We start from the raw sequence: 18,951 nt of genomic DNA on the forward strand, positions 1-18,951 counted from the left end.
TGTCTCCTTGCCCTTTGGAGACTGCACCTCCCAGGCTTTGCCATGGCACCAGTGCAGGCAGGTGAGGTGTTTTGCACCCTGAGTCACTGAATATTCCACTTTTGCCTTGGTTGTTGACTTGTATTAGTCACTTTATTGTTCACTAGCTGGGTTTTTGCATGCAGGCTCTGCTCAGCATCAGGAAACATCTGTGGGATCTCTCCCAAGGCTTTTGTCATTACTGCACCGTCTAGTCCTAATTCTCCCCAGTTATTCTGGCAATCATGCAGTCTCCCTCTGCTGCCAAGTTTGGAGGCTTCAGTAAATAGCAAATTAAATGTGTAACCTGTGTGTAAGGAAAGCGTATATATCATAAAGGCACTGCTTCCCTCTGCACTGCATGACTCAGTGGTGCAGTCAGGGGAGGATGAGCTGTGCTGGGATCATGCAGGGTTTGCTTCGTGCCTGGTTCCAGTTACTCACAGCTGTGGCTTCTCAGGGAGGCTCTCCCTGTGCCTGATACCCGTGGGCTGTTGTTGCCCACTCCAGCTTTGATCCTGGTGGTGCTGGGGTTGATTCCCAGCGAGTTTTGTAGCAGTTCAGTACCAGAAATGGAGTTATTGCCTCATTCCTGGCACTGGATGAGGTTCACATTCAGGATAAAATCAGTGAAATGTTCTCTCTCAGGTTGTGTGCTGTGGTGATACACAGCAGGCAGTACCTACACAATGTGCACTCACATTCTACTCTTTTGTGGCCTCACTAGGGTTAAGATAGGAACTGGAGCTTTGTGTGTGTCCCTGTTTAACCATAAAATAAATCTGACCTTCGGAGATTTTATTTTCTTCAATGTGTAAGCACATTGTGTCTATGCCTTCATTCTGACTCGGAGTTTTATTTTGAGTTAAGCTCTCTGGTAGTTGTCAGTGAAGGATGTAGAACCATGGTTATGAAATTCAATAAGCCACTGATATGATTATAATAGCCTCAGCAAATAGCTGTGACACTCAGCCCTCACAGAGCTCATTTTTTCATTCTCATTCTTACCTAAAGAAGTGCTAATGAGAACATTTTGGAGTGACTTCTGTAACTTTTCTCTGCTTTCTTGTATGAGACTTGGAGGTTTAGTTTGGATTTGTAAGACAGCTTTTTTTTCTATGAGTTTTTTTTTTTTAAACAGGAACATCAGGGACTGCAAGGAGAAAAATGATAGAAACATGCTGGAGATGAAAATAGATCAGTATTTGGCACTTCATGCTGCTTAATTAGGAAAACATTTAGTTCCTTTTAATTTAATTATTTGGTTGATGTAAAGAACTGTAAGGATTTTTCCATTAAAGATCTCATTGTACATCAATATTCACATTGACTTTTGGCATAGTTTGAGATCATGCACGTTTTCTCCAATGTATTCCTGGTGCAGATCCACAATTGTTGTATCTGTGCCAGTCTAATTTACAAAGGGGTCACCTGGTGGGACCTCCTCGAGGAGATCCAGCCTCCTGTGGGTCAGGTATTTCCTTAAACTGCTTTAAGAACTCAGCAGCTGAGTAAGGAAATGCATTTGGGGATGGATCATCCAGTCCCACCAGCCACACTACAAACTGTGTTAAAGAATAATCAAAGAAAGTGCCTTGAGCTTAGAATTTTATCACTTGGATGACAAAATTATCAGTGCATGCTGAGTTGCCCGTGTCAGTTGTGTCAACTCTAAATTTGGAACTTGCTCTGTTTAAGTGGCAATAGCAAGTTATCCTTTTTTTAACCTTAGTGGTAATTAAATCTTTATCTGATTTAATTCTGATTGTTTTAAAGCTTTGTCATCTAAGTATTAATGCAAATTAACCAATTAAATTTTTTTTTCATTGCTAAGAGGATACAGTTTTCTTACATCTGGAGGAGGTTGGGTTTCCTTATCTTCCTGGAGTCCTCAACCCAAACTTTCCATAAGAGAAAAACTGTTTGGATTTAATTTTAAAAACGAATAATGAATGGAAAAACCCCACCCAGCTCCTTTAATAAGTAAAAATAACTGATAAAGGATACAGACTGAAAACTGGTTTGCCATGAAGTGTATGGTGGGAAGAAATGAATTTTTTTTTTTAGAAATGAAATGTGATCTTTCAAGACCTTAAGCCAGGAGAAAGAGTGTTTCTGTGTGCTGTAGAAGTCAGGCTGGTGACAATTGTCAGTTGAGTGAATTAAGGAGAATAACGAGTGTCTCCCCTGACTCTGTTCTGCTGCCTTGGTCTCCAGCTGCTCTCAGCCCCTCACGGGGGATGTCTATTACCTGTTTCATTGATAGGAGGCTGTATGAATTTGTCCTCTAGGTAAACACATTTCTATTTTAAAGGGTGCAGAAATGGTGCCAAGTTACAGCTAAATGATCAAAATGTGCTCCCAGCTCTTGGTGTGGTTTTTGGCTCATGGATTTGGTCTGTGGTTGGCTTCAGTAGATTTCAAACTAGGCAAGTGAGGCAGTGGAAAATAAGGGAATATCCTACAGAGGCATGGGCTGGCCAGATGATGCCACAGGTTTTTTTCCTTCTGTAAATCCTGATATTGTACAAGCTTAAATTAAAAAGGGAGATTTCAATTTACATGTTAAGTAGTGAGAATATAATGTGTAACTTCAAAATAAAAAGGCAGAAATACAGTATTAAATCTAAGTATTCAGTGTTAAGGCTCCTGAGATGTTTGCCTAGGTTATTATTCTTCTAAGTTTAAATACACAGCAGTACTTTTGGAAAATCACTTGTACAGACATGCTATTTCTCTTTGGGTAATGATGATTTACCACCTTTTATTTTATCTTTTGGATGTCCAGGATAGTAGCATTGGCACACTGAAACAAAATCACATTTCTTATAACCTATTTCATTCTCTTTAACAGCATTTGCCAAGGCAAAGAACAGTGCATTTCCAAACTCCAAAGTACCCATATGTCCTTAGGAGAATATTATGAAACTAATGAGGCACATTTCAATAACTTCAGTCACGTACTCAAAGGAGGCAGAAACAATATATTGACCAGTGAAGAACTTATACAAGGAAAAAAAAATGGCACTTACTGTGTTGCAAGGACTTTATGACCATTTTATGGAGATTTCTGGACCCTGAGATTTAATAATCTTTTTGATTTGTCACTCCAGTGGAATGACTGTGCTCATGAATTTACTCTAAATAAAATTTTCTAATCATCTTTAGGAAAATTAGAAATATATGGCAGATTAAGGAACCAGCCATTCATCTGCTGGGTTAAACGTACTAACATGAACTTAACAAGCAATGTCGTCTTTTAACACATGCAAAGGACCAAATTATCTGCTGAAAGACTGACATTATGTAAATGTAACATTTGCTGGACCTCTAAACCCTGTGATTAAATTACTGTCTAAATTATTCTGCAATATGAATGTCGCCTACAAAAAGAAAAGCTGTAAAAGAAATGGCTGTGACATCTTCTGGGTTTGCAGTATTTCCATAATGAGTGTTTGAGATGAAGGGTTTGTACGTATAGCTCAAAATCTTAATGAAATAAGGAGAAGGAAAGGGGAGGATGTGATGTGAGGAAAAGTTACTCTGCAAAGAGGTAAATTTATCCTGGGGTTTCCACAGGAATTTGTTAGCAGGAGAAGCATGGCTCAATTAAGAGGGGAATTTAATGCACAAATCAAAACTTGTCACTGGAGAGACATTTCCCCCACCTTCCTCTGAGGATGTGTTGGGTGATCAGTGGCAGGTAATCTGTTTTCACTTAGTACTGTGAGTGACACATCTGTAAAACAGCAAAAAATAAAAAAGAGAAGAGTGTGCTGAGACTCTGGTATTGCAACTAATTATGGCCCTGAAAGAAAGGCTGCGTGCAAATTGTTCCTGCAAAAACCAGAATAACCCATCAGTTAACTTGCACCGTATCATTAACTCACATAAATTGTCCTAACTCGTATTTCACTCATTCAAAAAATTAAGATCTAGCAGAACAAATGTGCTTCAGCAAATGGAGGAATTGAATGTTCTGTAATTGGCTACTTGGGAAGCTGTGACAGCAACAGAGAGGGGCTGCACTTCACCCCCTGGCACACCTGGGAGGTGGAATTACTGACAGCCCTTTTTGGGTTCCAGAGTTCACAGTGATCAGAGCCAGCACTCCCCTGAAAACCCAAAAAGGCCAGGGGTTGGCTCCTTCAGCATCTCCACAAAGCCCCAGGTGGGAGTCCAGCAGGGATGGGAAGCTGCAAAACTGAGATGCTCGGAGAAAGCCCTTGAGATCCACCCTCAGTGGCAGTCAGGGAGTTCTGTAAAGCTCAGCTTTATTTCTTTGGGGTAGCTTTTGCTCTTTGGTGGGGACCTTTTTCCTTCTCCTCTCTCTGCTTCTTCCTCAGGAAGTTTTATTCATATGCTGAAGAAAATGGCTTTCAAAGGTGAATATCTGAGTTTAAATGCTTTCAGGGTGAGGTTGGTCCTATATTGGATTATCTCTGAAATACAGATTGCTTTTATTTATCCCATAATCTCTAGTACCTGAAAAGTTTAGTCACATCTGGCAGAAACATAAGTAGCGCTTCAATTTCTTGCCATCCACCTTAAATTACCCCAGGTTTACACTTCTGTAACTATAAACCGAACTTTTTCATTAATTTTTCTGCATTAAAAAGAAAAAGTAGGCTAAACTTCAGCTGTTGTAGATGAAGTATTTAGAATAATTTCCCAAAGCCCTTCATAAATGTGACATTGATTCATTGATATACAGACCATTAGCAGTTAGTCTCCTCTGTTCATCTATCATTTCAATTATCTCTAGACTTCCCCAGGGTCTTTGACAAATGGGAGACAATTTGCATTTTGTACATTAATGACCTTGGTGGAATTTGTAATTTTATTCCCCCCATTTTATAATTATACTTTAGTATTGGAGGGGAAAATCCCACAAAACTACACTGGTCCAGTTTTTAATTTAATTGGAAGCATGGGACTGTCGAGGTGAGGGAGAAGGAAGAAATAAGGAAAAAAAGTTCGAGAGTATTTTGCATCTTGTGAAGAACTTTCACCTGAAGATGAAACAGATTATTGTAAGTTAAACTTGAGGTCTGTTTTACAGGGGAGTGTTGCCTCTCTGGGTCGCAGGCTTAGGGGAGCAGTTAAGAACTCAGCCTAAAATCTTGGCCTAAGGAGATTTGTTGGTCTTCTCCAAAACCAAGTGACTTCTTCCTGGAAAAGCTGTTTCTGGGTTCCTTTGATAATACACAAAAGGAATTTCAGAAAGTGATCCCTAAAAAGAGAAAGATGTAAAGGAAAAGGAGCTGTGTTTTAAAATGTGCATTTCAGAGGTCTGTGGTGTGGCTGGATGCTCAAGAATCCTAACAATTTCCATTAATAATTTTGGCTTGTCTAATACTAACAAATTATCCTTCTTAGCCTTATGTTCTGTAGAAGTTTGCCCATTAAGTTAAACTGTTGATTTCCTCCTCTTCTATCTTTGAGCCTCTGTTTTTTTGCCCTAGTGGTGTAATAACCAGGTTTTAGCATTACCTGTGTTGGTCACTGTTGACCCCTTTCCTGTATTCAAAAAAAAAATATGGAGAAATGCTCACACATTATCTGCACTTTTCACTGTTTGTTAATGTTCATAATGCAGGTATCCTGGAGAAGAGATACAAGTATTTAATAAAATAGGGTGGTATAAGTATTTAGTAAAATTAATAATTTTACACTCCTGGATGCGACAAAGAGGCAGTATAGTGTGGGCAGAAAAAATGAAATTAATAACTGAAGTATCCTGTAATTGAGGAATAGTTTATGGGTTTGCTGCATTGATTCCTTCAGAAAGCTTCAGGCCAGCTCTCAGGGTTTTGGGGAGGTTTGTTGCTTTTTGAGTAACCCAGGGAGCACACAGGCAGCTGCCTCATCCCACGTGGGGACAGCGATCGCTGCCTCCTCCAGGAAGATCCTCCAGGTGTTAAAGCTCCCTGTTGCCAGCAGTAACGTGGGATCTGAGGCACCAGAGGCTTTGCCTTTGCCTTTGAACACGAAATCACTGCAGTCTCTCAGACAGCATTAGGTGGTAACTGTTGGCAACAGCGGCGATGTTGGGAGCGACGTCTGTTTCTGGCTGCATTTCCAGAACCATCCATAACGCTGTGGTGGATGCACTCTGCTCATAGATCACACTTTCCCTTTGTGCGTCACAGTGAATTTGGCTGCCTCTTCCATGCAAAAAAGTAATTAGCCTGGGTTGAATGTGAGGAATTTCTTTTTTGATTGGAACTGAAGGGTGGAATTCTGAACGTGGAAACCTGAGCTGCGAACTGGCAATGACCTGCGGCTGCGGCGCTGCAGCAGTCCTGCCTTGCTGCTCTGGTCTGGGGGTGTTTTATTCATATAGCTGGAAAGATTTTGGTTTTAATCAGTGCCCAGGCCAGGCTGGGATGTGCTCAGCTCAGGGTGTTCAGCCTTGGATCCTCTGACGTGCATTGTACAACTGTTTTTCCACCAGCTGAAGAGCCGGCAGCGCTGGGTTTGAAGAGCTTTGGTTAAATGAGATGCTCTGAGTGGTCTGTAAGAGTGAGCTAAAGATCAAGGTAAACATATTTATTGATTTACTTCCTCACTCTTCTGAAACCAGGACTCAGACTCTAAACAGAACACGTGTCTGTGGAATATACTTGTCTTTGCCTACGTTAGGTGTGCTGCACACAAGTGTGTTCTGGATATGTATTTATTTTTACACAGCCTTCTGGACCTGTTGGAATTTTTCTCTCCCTGTAGTGTTTGCCCTTTGCTGTCTGTTTTTAATTTTTTGAACATTTTCAACAGATCCTTAAAACTTTGGGTTTATATCTTGTGTACATTCTGTTTAAGAGATATAAATTTAATACTTTGACCTTACTGTTGCTCAAAAAAACCAGAGTTTGCTATCCTAAACCAAACAATCTTATAGGAGTGTGGTGTGATGTAATATTTTGCTATGGTACACACTTTGTTAATAGTAAGGAATATGAAAATATATGTCAGCTGTTTGCAGGGAGAGAGGTAGAGGAACACATGTTGTAAGGTGTAAAATGATCATATATAAAAAGACCAAGTCATGTAGTAACTTTGAAGTTTTAAATTATTTACGCTGACGAGACACTGATGTCTCACTGAAAACATAAATGCAAATTTCTCTTTGGTTATACCCCCTGAAAAAATAGGGTATGGCTTTCCATCAAGACCAGATGCCTGACATCCAGAGAGATTTAAAAGGCAAATTTAGTTTGTGTTGGGAACCAGAATGTGAAGTTTGGGTTACATGAAACTGACTCTTCCTGCTCTGGTACAAATGAATTTCAGCCATGCGGGATTAACAATTTAAGCCCTTTAATTTCTGCCTGTGATCACCTTTGACACTGGTGCGTTGGAAAAACCTTGGGATCCCATATTTTTGTAAGCAGAATTCCTGGGGTTTGAGGCAGAGCCTGCTCCCCGTGCCCAGGCAGCAGCTACACGTGGTGAGCACATGTGTGAGCAGGAGCAGGGAAGGTCCCAGGTTCAAATGCTGGTATCAGGCTGAGTGACCTAGCTGCCAAATTGTTCCTTCTGCAGAGTGTCTGCCTTACCCCACCACGCTGGGCCTGATTTGTTTGGTTTAGAGGAGGGTTCTGTGCTGTTCTGTCCTGCTGGGAAAGGCCCTGAGAAATCCCAGCTGTGCTCTGCTCCTCATTGCTAACTTAACTGGAAAGAGAAAATTCTGTTTCTTCACTTCTGTGATTCGAGCTTGTCACTGGTGAAATCTGCATGGAAGTTAATGGTTTGTACATCCCTCTTTTTTTCAAGCTTGATGTAACTCCATATTCAAGTTTAAGTGCCCTGGTTGAATTCCATAGTGGGAATTCCCTTTCAGCTAAAGGATGCTCACCTGGCTGCCGTTCCTGATGAGCAGGATTCAGACCTCTGCAATATTTAGCTCCTGTTCAGTGCTAAATGCAATTTTTTTGCCTTTTCAAGGGACTCCCTTTCAGCAGGGCCAGTCAGCAGCAATCTCAGTAAGCAATAGTTAACGAGCACCTGTTGGTGTCAGAGAAGTTGGCAGACTTCATAAGACAAATCAGGCAATGGAGTCTCTGGGAATAATGACTTCCCTTGGGTTTCTTTGCAAATTAAACTGATGAGGATTTAATCTTTTTTTTTTTTTTTTTTCCTTCCCATGGGTTGCCTTGCCCTTGACACACAAGATCAGTTTCTGGAAGGCACAGTGGCTGTGCCTTACACTTCTGCCAGTTCTTACAGTTTACACTCTGTTAACTGAATAAGCAGTTCCCATTTGTGTCTCTTGTAAACGAGTGACCTGGTTGTGTGGTTGTGTTTCAGCCATGCAGGGAACGATGACAGAAATGTTATTTTCTGTAGTAGGAAGTGGAGTGAATTTACATTTAAAGTTAGCACAGGATTTTTGTCAGGGCAGTGAGTAATTCTGCCCACAGAACTGCTAGAAAGATCTTCTAGAAATGGAAAAAAAAATGGAAGAGAATATTCAGGAGGATATGGGGAGGAAGAGAAATTCAACCCATTTCAGGCCATAGCAGAGGCTGTTTGATCTAACCTCAGGCTAGTCTGATGATGAGCAAAGTTTTGGATTAGACTGGCAAGGACAACTATTAAGAAAAATAAGGAAAGAAAATAGGAGCTTCCATTTAAATCTCCATAATGAATTCCTATTCTAAACTAGAAGCCAGCACACATCATCCTTTCTCTGCTGAGAAATTTTTTATATTCATTTCTGCTCGTAATGGTTTGGGAAAAGAAAAGAGAAAAAAGAAAAAAAGGTTTCCATTATTCATGTGAAAAATGAACTCATTTGCTCACATGCTTAGTGCTGGGGTTAATTATATTATGAAAAAGCACAGTTTGTAAGGAACTGGCTTATTACAATAGGAATGCCCTGAAATTTAAGCTGCCTAATTTGTCAGCTTGCTCAGCCCATACTGTTGTAACACTCTGTCTGTTTGCAGGTTAAGCAGCAACTTCTGGGCTCAGGGCTTTGGTCCTGCACAGGGGACTGTGGGCAGGGAGGAGTTTGGCATTTTCTGTTTTGGGGGTTCTCTTGTGGTAGCACCATTGCTCATCACCTGCAGTCCTGGCCACTGCAGCATCAGGGACTGCTTTGGACCAGGGCACAGCTGCCCTGGTGTGGATTGAAGTACTAAAATTGGTTGTGGAGTGCTTCAGGTGTCCCTTTCCCACAGCATTGCAGTGGACACAAGGACACTCTGGATTTGAGACATTTATTCCACATTTTGTGCAGACAGAAGGAGACGTTCTCTTGCTCAGATTGATGAGTTCTTCTGAGGACAGAGTAAAGACAGGGACAAAGCTGGAATTAAACACTTTCTTCTCCACTTCCAACAGGACTTTTCTTTGTTGTCTTTTCTGCAGCTAGAAGCTAAAGCTGTGATTTGTGTCCTTTCCCTGAATGTTTGGAAGCTGATTTCCAGATTAGCCGTTCCTGCAGCCCTCGGTTCCCTGTTCCTGCATCCTGCTGGCTCGAGCTCATCCTCTCACACTCCTGCTGTCACAAACTCAGACTGCTGCTGTACACAGATTTTTGAGTAATATTACAGCAGAGCTTCTCAACACCCCACATTGCACGTGGTGTGCCACCACTAAATTGGTAGAATCTGACCCATCCTTACAGGTTTTACTTGGAACAAGCATTTATTTCTGTTTGAAATTGTTCATTCGCCTTTCATCCTGGGGAGCCTCAAAGGCAGCACCAACGTTTACATCTATCTTTATCTCTGGTTTTGTTATTGCTGTGTTGGATCAGTGCCGTGCTCTTCATAGCACCTGACATCATAAATCCCTTAAAAGTACAGGTTGAGCAGAGTGCACAAAGTGCTGCCTTTGCTTCCTTGCTGTTCCTTTTTGATGCCAGTGCTGTGGTCTCTGAGCTTGTGTTTGGTCCTGAAGATGTTGGCACTGGCTATAATCCATGGGTATCTTCAGGTTATTCACACTTTTATATGACACTGGCTGTCACTCTCCACCTGTCTTGGCCTGAAAACTTCCATACATTTGCACAACCTTAATTTTTTTTTTTTGTTCTCATGGAGATCTGTAAAAATTACTGTAAATGCTAAGCTTTCAGAAATGACCCATCACATGGGGTTTTTTTCTATATATTTTTCAATTCAGTTCTGCTGATCTGCTTTATAGATGTTTACAGGAAACTGGAGAAAAGGCAGAAGTTCCTGTTAATTTTCTTGAGATCCAGATGCAAGAGAGGAGAGTTTGGCATAACAGAAAATATTAGCAAAGAGCCAGCCTTAGCTCATGACCAAGTGGTTTAGTGACTTCCTTCCTGAGGAAAGCAGAAGGCAGCAGTGTGCAGGGATGTCTGGAGTTCAAGGTGCATTTTGTGAGCTCTCCTTTGGGCACCAGGACTTGGCTTGGCTGGAGTCAACTGTGGGGCTTGTGCTTGGGGTTTAGCACTCAAAACATCAATCCGGTTGCTAAGAGTCCTGAAGCCTCAGTGATAGTCACTGCCTTGGAAATGATGTTTGAAGAGTATTTACCTGCCTGCAAAAATACTAAGGGCTTACATTGTGAAATCAGACTTGGGAAGTTCAAAGCCTTTCCGTGTTTGTGTGTGCATAACCAGCACTTGTCGGGGCTGGAAGTCAGGTACGCTGCAAAGAGACTGCATTTTTAGGGCAAAAGCACTTCTAGACAAAAGCAAGGGCTTTCAAGGATGGCACTGCAGAGCCCTGAGTTCTTTCTAAAAGGGTTCCATTTTACGCCATAAAAAGTCAAAGCAGAAAGAAACTCACCTCGGCAGAGTGGGGAAGGTGCCGCACCGCCAGCCAGGCTTTCTTTTATGTTTTGCTCATAACCATCATAGCAGGGAAAGGCAAACACTTGTCTAATTTGATAAAATATCTTTAATTGCAGCAGCAGTACTTGAGGTTTGGGCTGGCTGCGTCAGCTCTGTTTGTAATCACAGCTCCAGCCGCACTCCACAATCAGCGCCAATTGCTGCCAATTAGCATCCGCTAGGCTGCTGTTGCTTTATTCAGATGTTCTGGGCTGTTTGGTTGCATTATTCATACCTTGGCTGGGAAAACATAGTTTAAAAATGAGCACCATTACAGGGTTTCATTGTACTCTGACAGACCTTCTCCCAGCTCCACCTCTCAGTTTAGTTCTAGTTAGTGAACAGAGGAAAACTTCGGGCATGATCTAGGTCATTCTGCATTTCACTTCTAGGAAATAGCTCCTGCTTGACACAGAATTCTAAAGAGAAAGATATCAGGAGATATCAAAGCTGGTGTTTTTTCATGTAACAGTTTGGTTTTGGAAGTCTTTGTTGTAAAATGTCATCAATGTGCAAGACATTAGGAATAAAAAAGAAGAATTTTTATACATGGGCACGCATGTGTATGGTTATGGAGAGTTTTGGAAGTCTTTGTTGTAAAATGTCATCAATGTGCAAGACATTAGGAATAAAAAAGAATTTTTATACGTGGGCACGCATGTGTATGGTTATGGAGAAGGGAGAGAGATTTCAAAAGGACTTTTAAGTGCCAGTTTCAGAACTGAGTCTGGTCTGTGGTGTAGGAGAGCTTGGGGTGGAAGGGGCCATCTCTGTACCTGCAGCAGGTACAGAGTGTTCTCTGTAGTGGCACAAGATGTGCTACAGGTCCAGTCTAACCCAGCAGCATCCTGGGCTTTTTAAGAGCTTGTGGTTTCCCCTACTTAAACTTTGAGTCTGTGTTTTCCCCCTACAGGATTTTATTCTGACTTCAAAGGAGTTGTTCTTAATGTGAGCAAGTGCAAGTGATTGATGAATGTGTTTGGTTTTGGTTTTTTTCCTTCAGATGATGATTTTAATAAGGAGAAATGAATGCTGGCTAAGTGTGTTTAACTAGGAGCTTTGTTTGCTTTTGGTTTTGCATCTAAGTTGAATTAAATGAAATGCTTTAGTGCCACGGTAAGAAAAGAAAGCAAACCATGTCAGAGCCCCCCATCCCTGGGGAACAGGGGCCATGCACATACTCGTTATGTGATGGATGCTCTCTGCATGTGGGAATGTGACATGGGGATAAAGAGCAATGAGTGCAGCAGTAATTTCTTTAATTAAAAAAAAGAAAATTGGGCAAAGGAAGTGATAACTTGTGGAAGCACAAGGACCACAGCTGCCAGCAGGGACAGTGGCAGTGATGGGTGCTTGCTGGGAGGTGAGGCTCCAGGAGCCTGTGCCAAACTCTCCGATAAGTTTGCTCCACTAATCAGGTGCTTGTTAATAATGACTCAGATTTACGATACTTCATAACAGCCCAAGAAGAAATATTCATCCTGGTATTGACTTTGTGGGGGAAGAAAACCTAATAAAGCACTGAGAGTGCTTAATCAATACCCGGGCAGGGCTGCGCTGACTATCAGAACGAGCAGCTTTGTTTGCTATTCAGGCGGATAATTTATGGTTAGTGCTGGAAGTGATGTATGTAATTTATGTTTTAAAGACAATTACTGCTCAGAGACAACTGCTGCAAAGCTTTCTGCAGGAAACCAAAAGACAAATGCAGTCTTTGGGGTGCAAGTGTTGTGCCTGGCAGCGTGTCCAGCGTGTAATTGTCTTACAATATGTGTATGTGTAATTTTGATATATGTGCATGTGTGCTCGTGTGAGCTACGTTGCATTGTAGCAGTGAGTGGCCTTTAAAGTTCAAATCAACTTTCTCAGGTTTCAGGATTTTTTAGGCATATGGTTTTGGTTGTAGACCATCCAAGCTGTAATTAAAAAAAAAAAAAACAAAAACAGTGTGTAAAACTTAAGGAGTTACTTTTGTTTTGGATCTTCAGTGTTTTTTAAAACTTGAATCAAATTATTTAGATCAGTGTATAAGAAATTGTCAATGGGCATTGTGATTTGCAGACACTTGCCTATAATACCTCCTTATAAAAGCAAATTGTAAGATAGTTGCAGTTCTACACCTTTGTCTGCCAGGCACTCGGATATATTAAAGTACACATAAAGGAGCATTTCAGGTGCACATGATAAACTATATTTAGACTTTGATCCTAACCACTATGAGAGTTTGGTTTGGTTTATTTTGCCCAACAGCATTTGTGTTTTCTGAGTTAGGAATTTACATCTCTGAATTGCTATAAAAGTCAATATAAGCTGCCAGTGCCTGTTAGAGAGAGGTATCAAACTGCTTTCTTAAAGATATTTAACATTTAGATTCCTGAAATCAGCCCATCTTCATCATAGTCTTCAGGTCCCAAGTGTTGTTAATTAAATGTTGTCTTCCTTCTAAATAAATGTGTTGTGGTTGCTGTGACCCCTGATTGAAGCAGGGTGTGTTCCCCTAATGCTTTTAAACTAATCAAAATCACCTCCTTGCTCCGTGCTGGTGGGCTTTGTTCAGGCAGGATTGCAATAATAATGGCAATGATTTTACAGATTTTATTCCACTTCAGTGATTTATTTCAAGTCCAGGGAGCTCTGACACGTGCTGGAGTCAGTGGCTCATGGGTCAGAGCACGGGTTAGCCCCAAAACTGGGCACCCACATGGCAAATTTGCATGTGGCTGCCTTAAATGAATAAAGATATTGCTCATATACAGCAGATAAATACAGAAACCTTGGGAAATGGGTTTTAAATACTGTGTGGCAGTTATGAGATTCCTTTTGTTATCTTAAAAATTAGTCTTCATAATAACTAATATGGCATTAAACTTGTCGTATGGGGAAAATAAAAATACCTTAAGCTATAGGCAGTGAGTTAACTGCTGTGTTCCACTGATCTAAACATACAAACTTGCCAGAATTAGGTGGTCTTTCACTTCATAGCTTTCCTGCTGCAGAGCTGAGCCCCTGCTCATTGCAGGTGCTTTCTCCTTGCCCAGCTCTGGCCAGTCCTGTGCTCAGGGCAGGATTAGTCCCTCACTGGATTTTAAAGATGCTGAATTGAGCTCCAGGTGCAGACCCTGCAGAGCTGCAGCCCGCACCAGCAGCTCAGTGGAGAGGAGACTTGTGCCCCAATGCCAACATGTATTTCTGCTTTTCACACTGATTTTTCTTTATCTGATTTTTTGAGAGCTAGTGATAGAGCAGGTCACTGCTGTTAGGTTTCAAGCTGGAGTTACCAATGAAAACCACTTTGTCCAGTGTCTGCTTTTATATCAAGCCTTCATTTATTTGTAGGAAATCTGAAATTGCCTACATTTTCATAAAAACTTAGTGAAGGGCTGTTTTCCCTGGAGCTGAGGATGTGTGACATTGTCAGATGGAATAGCATTAACAAGAACAGAGAAGTGAAGGGATTGGGATTGTCCTTCTCCATTTAGCATGTAGCTCCTAGGAAGGGTTAATGGTGGTCTGCTTCATGAAAAAAAAAAGGTGTGTTCCCTTCCATATCAAGTATTGTATAAGATTTTTGGAGAAAAGACACCTTTTCACATAGTTCTGTCTATAATACCATGAGTGCAGGGAGTGTGGGACATGGGCACATGTCAACAATCCATATTTTAACATACTACTGGATTTAAAATATATTGTGCATTTTTTTCCCCTACACATATATCCTAGACAGATCATATATAAAGTTAATATCAAGTTAATCTAGATGCAAGGTGTTTTCAATTATTTTCCCAAGGCAAGATTGAAGGCTCACATCCAGTATGTCCCATGGATAATGTTTTTGTGTTGCAACATTGGCTCTATAAATAAATGTGAAACATTGCTGTAGCAAACATCACATTTGTTTTTTGGGGTTTTTTTTGAAGTGCCTACAGCATGTCATTACAGATGGATTGATAGGCTTGATAACATTGAACTTTTGTCAGACCTAACGTGGCAGACTTGTTACATGTCAGAAATTTTCTGTCATTTTGCTCACTATTCAAAAGCAAAATATATTTGCGACCTTGAGTGACATTGAATATGGAAAGCAGACAGAAATTTATCATTTGACAGAATTGTTTTTGTTGAGTTTATTTTAACTTTTCTTTTTTTTTTTTTTTTCAGTGGCAAAGCTGTAATCAGATTTTAAAATCCTGACTACTCTCTTTTAGGATTATGGAACAGCTGATTCTGGCTTGTAAAAGCTCTATGACCCGGCCTTTTACAAATGTAAAACACATTCTTTATTACTTCACATTCAGATCATTTATTTTTGTGCTTCTTTGGACTGAGGCAACATCTGACCTTTATTATGGAGTTGCAGAAAACAGCTTGGCAGGGAGCAGGCAGTGGGGAAGGTCTTGAGCAGGAGACAGGACAACAAAAGATGCAAATACTTAGAGAGCAAATTTTCATAGTATTAGGGCTAAAACTGGTGAGATTTATTCCTACTCAGTGTATTCCTTCAAATGTGATTGCTCTGTAATAGAGCTGTATGAAAAAGGTTTTTTTGGTGTCTTAACTCAGAGATTAAATCACTGCTTATTTTATGATGATCAGCTTTAAATAAGATGTTTGTTTTAAAGGCACATGGAGATAGAAAGTCAGGGTTTGTGAGTATAAATGAAGAGTTGGGTTTCTGGTGTAAAAAGAAGCAAAGAAATGCATGAAAATAATTCATCAAAAGATGAAAACAAATATTAAGGCAGAGACAGGGAAATCCTGGACAGAGCATTAAGAAGGTAGGGTTAGAAGGAGGAGGAAATGAGGTTTTCAGTCATGCAGCACCAAGAGCTGGACCCCACAGCATTTTATGCCAAACAAGGAAGGAAAAGATTTTTAATTGCTAACAGGAACAGTCTGCAATCAACAGAGAAACTTCCTATATATTAGCATGCAACAGCACTATACACTTCCGAATGGATTATACCCTGGTGAAATCAAGGGGATAATGATGAGCTCCTCAGGTAGAAAGATTTTGTTCCAATAATTTGGTTCAAAATATAGACACTGGTGTTAATAAATCGGGCTGTGTATCCTAGACCACCTCACCCAGTCAATATTTTACACCAGGGGTTCACGTAGCATTGTGGGTTCTAAAGAATAAACCAGTTCTTCCCTTAATTTTATTAAAAAAATAAAAAGAGCAAGGAGATTGTATTAGCTTTCAATCCTGTTAGTATAAATAGAAGTCAAAGCTGTGGAGCTGCGTTGTTTTGTGGCTCGTTGCTGTTTATCACCACGAGGCACATCGAGCAAATCCCTCGGAAGGGGCCGCGCGCCGCTCGCTCCCCGCGCAGCGCCGAGCGCTCGCGTGCCTCCTCCCAGAGCTCGGAGGAACACGTCCAAAATCTGCCTCCTGTCATATGTTCTCCCCATCTCTTGCTGAGGAGAGGCGAGCAGACGCACGTTGTTATTTTGGTGCAGTTTGTTTTTGGAGGGGAGGAGGGGGGGAGTGTTTTTCTCCGGGAAAAGTTTCTGTTTAAATCGCGTTCCCGTGAAATCGAGAAGAGCCTCGATGGCTTCATGCAAGTTAGGATTTGGTTTGTTGTGTAGCTCTGGGGTAACTGAATTTTGTTTTATTTCTTTATAGCCTGCCAGTGTTTTCCAGTATCTCTGAGGACAAAGAAATTATAATTTTGTTGGTCATTGCGTTGAGTCTAAAGCTGTAGAGAAATGAGGCGGTTTTAGTGGGTTTGTGCCTCTTCAGCTAAAAATTGGTGTTTTGTGATACGCTTTTCTTTTAGCTTTTTAATAGTCTGAAACCTCCTCAAAATTTTCTTTTAACCTGTGGCTTTTAGCCAGGATCAGAAATGAACCAGTCAAGTGAAGCCTGAGCTCATCAAAGGACTAACAAACCTTGGTAAATCTTAGTCTTTAACACCGAAGGGTTGCAGTTGAAAGGCTCTCACCTCTCTTGCATGAATGTGAAATTCTTTTTTTAATGATTTTTCTTTACAAACTAATTAAATAGTTTTTTTAAAAGCCTCATTTCTCCCTTGGGGATGAGGAGTGCCACTAATATGAAGTAACTGCCTGTGGTTTGTACAGTCATGATGATGCTTATCTTCTGCTGCTTAATCCTCCTCCTCCTGGCTTTCCTGCTCTCTCACCTGAGAGGAGTGTGAGCTCCCTCCCAGTGTCTAAGGCCTGTCAGATCTGTTACCTGTACCCTCAGCCTGGGCTTTGAGGAGGTGTGGTGTCCCCTCAGCCCCAGCTCTGCCACCAAGGCAGATCAAGACATTTGCCCAAAAATTGAAGCCAAGCCCCCCAGAGCCCATCATTCTCACACAGGCCCATCCCTGCTTGCCCTTGCACTGCTGGATGTGGGTGTGCGTGGGACATGAACACTTGAGAGAGCAAAGTGAGTGAGAAGGAATTTCCCAAGTTCTCTGTCCATGGAATCATTGCAGCAAATACCTGCTGGGCTTGTTACATTTACCATCGCCTTTGAACAAATTTTGTTTTCGAAATCACCTCCATATTGTTTGTCTCTGCTCCTGTTCAGCAGAGCAGTGCTGCTGGCCTGGCGGTTCCTATCATATTTATTTGAAATTTCTTATGTAGGGTATTAAAGTAGGTATGTAAGTGAATGTCTTTGCTATTGATTTTTTTTTCTCTGCCACTGGCTGTCTATTTACTTATTTATTTTTTTTCATTTAGTCCTTTAATGTTCTTCATTTGTAATGTGTAAAGTTCTATTTTGCATGCAGGAAAACATCAGCTTGAAAGGTGAATAAGTCCAGTGTATAGATAACAGCACCTGACAGAAAGCAGGACCATAACTGATTTAAAATCCTACCATCTTTCAGAGGTTTCTCAGCTCTGCCACTGCTTCTAGAAGCAACCTAATACCCAAGTGAGGCTGCTGGAAATGACTGTGTAAATGTTGTTCCAGAGGTGGAAGTTGGTGAGCTCTGCATTCACCTTGTGTAGAAAAAGAGGGGAAGGAAAATCCTACCCTTGCAACTTTGAGAATCACAGAATCACTGAGGTTGAAAAAACCTTTAAGACCACTGAGTCCAACCATTAACCCAGCACTGCCAAGCCCACCACTAACCATCTCCCCAGGTGCCACATCCACTAATGGCTGGGCTCGAGGATCTCAGAGGTGTCTTCCAGCTGTAATGATTCTATGACATCTGTCTTCTAAATCCCTCTAGGGATGGTGACTCCACCACTTCCTGAGCACCCTGTTCCAGTGCTTGGCAATCTTTCCAATGAAGAAATGTTTTGTGGTACCCAATCTAAACCTCCCCTGGCACAGCATGGCTGAGTGGAGGGGCTCAGCAGCATAGCCGTGAGTTGCTGCTCCTGATTTTGCTTCAGGGTCCCGAGCTGGTTATCTCACAAACTTTCTCATTTTTTCACATCAGTCAGACACGACTGTCCTCAGATCTTCAGGGACTGTGGTCAGTGCCCGCTCTTCACTGGTTGCATGTGCTTTCTCCTGGCAGATGTCAATGAGTGCACCACAGACAACGGCGGCTGCCACGACCGCTGCTGCAACACCATCGGCAGCTACCACTGCAAGTGTCCAGCTGGCCAGAAGCTGGGGGAAGATAGAAAATCCTGTGCAGGTAATGCTTTGTGCCATGTCTCACTGCTATTAAGGAATCAGTAGACTTAGGAAGGGGAAGGAAACGCTGGCTTTTATGTGGAGCCAGCTGAAGAGCGTGTGCTCAGAGTTGTCGAGAGCGCAGATCTCATGTCTGGATTATGAAGATGTAACTGTAAGAACACTTCAAAGGGTTGGGGTTTTGTTTTATTTTGTTGAAAAAAATGTTATCACTTAACCTGGATTGGCTGTGCCATGTTCTGATTATGGGATTTCCATCATCTGTTGAAAAACTTGAAGAAAGTGTATACGCTTGATAATATTTCATCTGTCTCTTAAGCAAAAATGGTTCTTATCAGAAAATACACATACATTTTCATATTTCAATCACAATTCCACAGCTAGAGATTAACTGAAAAAAAAAAAAGGATTTAAAACCACATGCTATGTAAACCCATTTGTCTTTTTCCTAAGGGAAATTTAAGTCTAGTTAGTGCATTATAGGGTAAAATTCGTTCTTATGCAAAAA

General features: G+C 41.3%; 1 protein-coding gene across 6 annotated transcripts in view; it reads left to right on the top strand.

Annotated features, from left to right (window-relative positions):
• LOC120504360 (multiple epidermal growth factor-like domains protein 6) overlaps nucleotides 1-18,951 on the top strand; it is a 185,606-nt gene that overhangs the window by 80,333 nt on the left and 86,322 nt on the right. For all 6 annotated transcript variants that reach the window (XR_005627998.1, XM_039713776.1, XM_039713779.1 and 3 more), the window contains exon 5: nucleotides 18,322-18,444. Coding sequence is in view for 5 of the 6 variants with exons in the window: in XM_039713776.1 (XP_039569710.1) it covers nucleotides 18,322-18,444 (123 nt within the window). In the remaining variant the exon portion in view is untranslated. The remainder of the gene's footprint in view (nucleotides 1-18,321; nucleotides 18,445-18,951) is intronic.

Source organism: Passer montanus, unplaced genomic scaffold, assembly GCF_014805655.1.
Source record: "Passer montanus isolate IOZ18808 unplaced genomic scaffold, ASM1480565v1 scaffold29, whole genome shotgun sequence".
Lineage (NCBI taxonomy): Eukaryota > Metazoa > Chordata > Aves > Passeriformes > Passeridae > Passer > Passer montanus.